The sequence below is a fragment of the Erigeron canadensis genome, chromosome 4 (assembly GCF_010389155.1).
Source record: "Erigeron canadensis isolate Cc75 chromosome 4, C_canadensis_v1, whole genome shotgun sequence".
NCBI classification, from domain to species: Eukaryota; Viridiplantae; Streptophyta; class Magnoliopsida; order Asterales; family Asteraceae; genus Erigeron; species Erigeron canadensis.
In genome coordinates, this window is record NC_057764.1 from 22,499,241 (window position 1) to 22,502,413 (window position 3,173).

The 3,173-nt window shown below is 37.4% G+C and overlaps 1 protein-coding gene across 2 annotated transcripts; it reads right to left on the reverse strand.

The window, feature by feature from the left end:
* Positions 1–606: 606 nt before the first annotated feature.
* LOC122595404 lies at positions 607–2,940 on the reverse strand. Of its 2 annotated transcripts, XM_043767757.1 has the most exons (3): positions 2,782–2,940; positions 2,532–2,568; positions 607–2,255 (listed from the first exon to the last, which is right to left on the reverse strand). In XM_043767757.1, the coding sequence occupies exon 3, from the start codon at positions 2,211–2,213 to the stop codon at positions 867–869; it is 1,347 nt and encodes a 448-aa protein (XP_043623692.1). In that variant the 5' UTR covers positions 2,214–2,255; positions 2,532–2,568; positions 2,782–2,940; the 3' UTR covers positions 607–866. The 2 variants fall into 2 exon arrangements, with proteins under 2 accessions (XP_043623692.1, XP_043623691.1); XM_043767756.1 differs by lacking the exon at positions 2,532–2,568.
* Between the last annotated feature and the right edge of the window lie 233 nt (positions 2,941–3,173).

Consider the following 3,173-nt stretch of genomic DNA (forward strand, 5'->3'; position numbering starts at 1 on the left):
ATATTGTTAAAGAATGAGAAAGTGAATACATCTAGATATTACCTTTGACATACCCAAACCCATTTTGACCCGTTACCCAGCCTGCCCATGACACATTTAACAACCCTGGTGCCATACCTCTTCTCCAAAACAAGATTGCTTGAATGCCCCAAACCGTTGGTTAGTATGGTTGGATAGGTTTTTAAATTCCAATCAATTGTTATAAAAAAATCATCTTAAACTAGCTTTCCCTGAAAAGTGAAGCTCACCCAACTAAACAGGCGAGAACACATCAAGTTAGAAACCATCAACTCACTTCCACACATCTATATATGAACAGGGCTAACCTAGAAATCTAACATACTTTGGTTATATTCAGAATACATCAAGAAAGAAAAAAATGAGCACGACTAACAAAAACAGCCACTCAAAGCAAGAACTATGACCGGAGAAGTAGGAACTAAGAATACGATGTTAATATGTTTAAAAGCAAGACTAGAAGCAAATTCCATAAGCCTATAATTCCACCGTAAAGCTACATATCTGCTGTTTCAAAGGCTGATAAAAATATTAGTAGCCAGACCCATAAAAATTTCATCGTAGACATATGTATTAGCTTTCTAAACATATGTAAACCATCACTCCATCAGCAGTGATGACATGCAATTTGTATATCAGCAAATCAGGTATTACAATATTCCAAATCTTAAACACGTTACATCATATGATATCCTGAATAACATGAACGGCTACAGAACAATACAACACTCCCAACATCTAAAACATGTTCACTATGAAAAATCAATGTAATAACGAAAACATGACTAAATTGCAAAGGGGAGTTCATTCCCATTCGAATGAAAATTTCATTTTTAAAAAACATCTAATTACCTCAAACGTCTCCTCCTGAGTTCCCGAGATGTTCCACCTTCTAAACTCGATGCTCGTGAAACAGCACTTCTCCTAGAAGATGATGTTGACGGATGCGATATAGTCAGATCAATCTCTACAGCACTATCAGTTGACACGTTATCTAAGTGCACAACAGTAGTAGCAACGGATCTTTGAGAAGATGAGGATTGCGGCATAGAGGCATTCATCTCTGCATTTTGGGGCTCAGGTTGAGCCTCAGCAGCATTTGCAAGAAACGTATTTATTTCTTGATTAATTGGTGGAACCTGAGCATCGGCCCTCCTCAAAAGACGGTCATTGATATAAGTCTCAAGATCCTCAACCAATCGTTCTGCATTGTTTAGTGCAGATGAAATGGAAGAAAGTGAAGCAGCACTTTCAGAGATCACCCTAGAGAAATGACGAGAACGGTGTCGACGACTACCCCCAGCATCTGAGTTGTGTAAAACTGAGGAACTCGTATCAGAAGCATGACCTATACTGTTAAGACCCTGCAGAAGCGGATTATCCCCAATAGAACCTATCCCGATCCTAATCCTTCTAAGTGCTTCTGCTACAGGAATATGAGAAATCCCCCTAATAACCCGTTGCTGTCTAATACTCTCCACTCGACGAGCTCGAGGCCTCGGAGGTATTTTCACCCCAGATTCCAATTTCAACACCGGCTGATCTTTCCCATTACCATAAATTGGCGTGATGCTCGAATCAGTCACTTCCCCTTTGCAAACTGGACATTCTTTAGCACTCGAATCCACATACGACAACTGATAAAAACAACTCCAACAAAACAAATGACCACAGCAAGTCAAGATAGGATCCTTAGCCATTTCCAAACAAATATTACAATCAAAGAAACCTCCACTCTCGTCCTCCTCACCACCTCCATCGTTATCCACCTTCTTTGAATCCAAATCCATCTCCAACGCTTTTGTCAACTGACTAATATCCCTTTTACTACTACTCCTCCCTCTTTCTTCAACCCTAACCTCATCTTCAACATCATTTCTTTCATGAGTCTGATTCTGATTCCCTAAACCAACGCTAGGTTCAATTACCGACATATAACTCAACTCGGGAATATTCCTAGCCTGTCGCCAACGTTGGCGTTGTCTAGCTCTAGCCGTAACCGCTTCAAGCTGGCGAATCCGATCCTCAATCCTACCATGTGCAGTCTCTAACTCATTCAACAAAGGCCCGTAACCAAACGTTGGAGCTTGTACCGGCACAAGTACAGGTAGCGGTAATTGTTCAACTGAAGGCTCTTGATTTAAATCAAGATCCATAACCATATCTTCATCATTTATGTTTTCAGCATTAGCCATAATATCTATACTTTCACCGATCCCTTATTCTCGATTTTTCAACTACAAAATTACACAAAAACCCAACACAATTATCAATAAATTTTCCACCTTTTCACTTTCAAACATACATTCAACCAAAACCCAATAAAAGTAACACTCATTTTGTTTTACTTTTCCATCTTCAATTACAAATTTAACACATAAGAATCCAATAAATCTAACAACATATATTTCATATTCAGATTAAAAAAAAAAAACTTAGAAATTAACAATAGTATATATATATATATATTTTATTTTTTTTCATTTTTCAGACACAAATACACAAATAAATACCCATTAAATGCAACAGCAAAATTTTCCAACTTTTCACCTGCAAACAAAATTAGGATCAAAACTAAATAAAACAACAATAAAAATTTTAATTTTTTTAATCTTAATGCACAAAATAGATCAAAACCAAATGAAATTAACAAAAAGGTTTGATCTTTTCATCATAAAACACAAATTAAAGAAAAACCCAGTAATATTAACAACAATTTATACCTAAAAAATGAAAAAACTTAATCGGATTGTAGAATCTGACCTTATTGAACAAGATTTAGGGCTTCATATTGATATTGATTAAAAAAAAAAGAATCGAATTGAAACTTATATTGAGAGAGTGGCGACGGCGGATGGTACGACGGCAACGGCGGAGATCCACCGATCGGAGTAGCAAAAACACATACCTTTCTTTGGCGCACTTTTGGGGGGGGGGGGGGGGGGGGGGGGTACTATTGAGTTTTGAGAAAGTGAATTTTCGGATATTTGATATTTTTTATTTGGGGGTTTTCATGGAACGGTGTCGTTTGGTAATTAAAAAAACGAAGAGATGACACTTGCAAATATCATCATGACCTTTGGCATGTATGGCTCGTGTTTGGTTGTGAACTCTCCATCCTAGTGATGAGTTGGCCTTTTTAGCATGTCTTAACA

What these genes read in the sequence shown, in the direction of transcription:
- LOC122595404 (XM_043767756.1), bottom strand. Translation starts at nt 2,213, where the DNA reads ATGGCTAATGCTGAAAACATAAATGATGAAGATATGGTTATGGATCTT.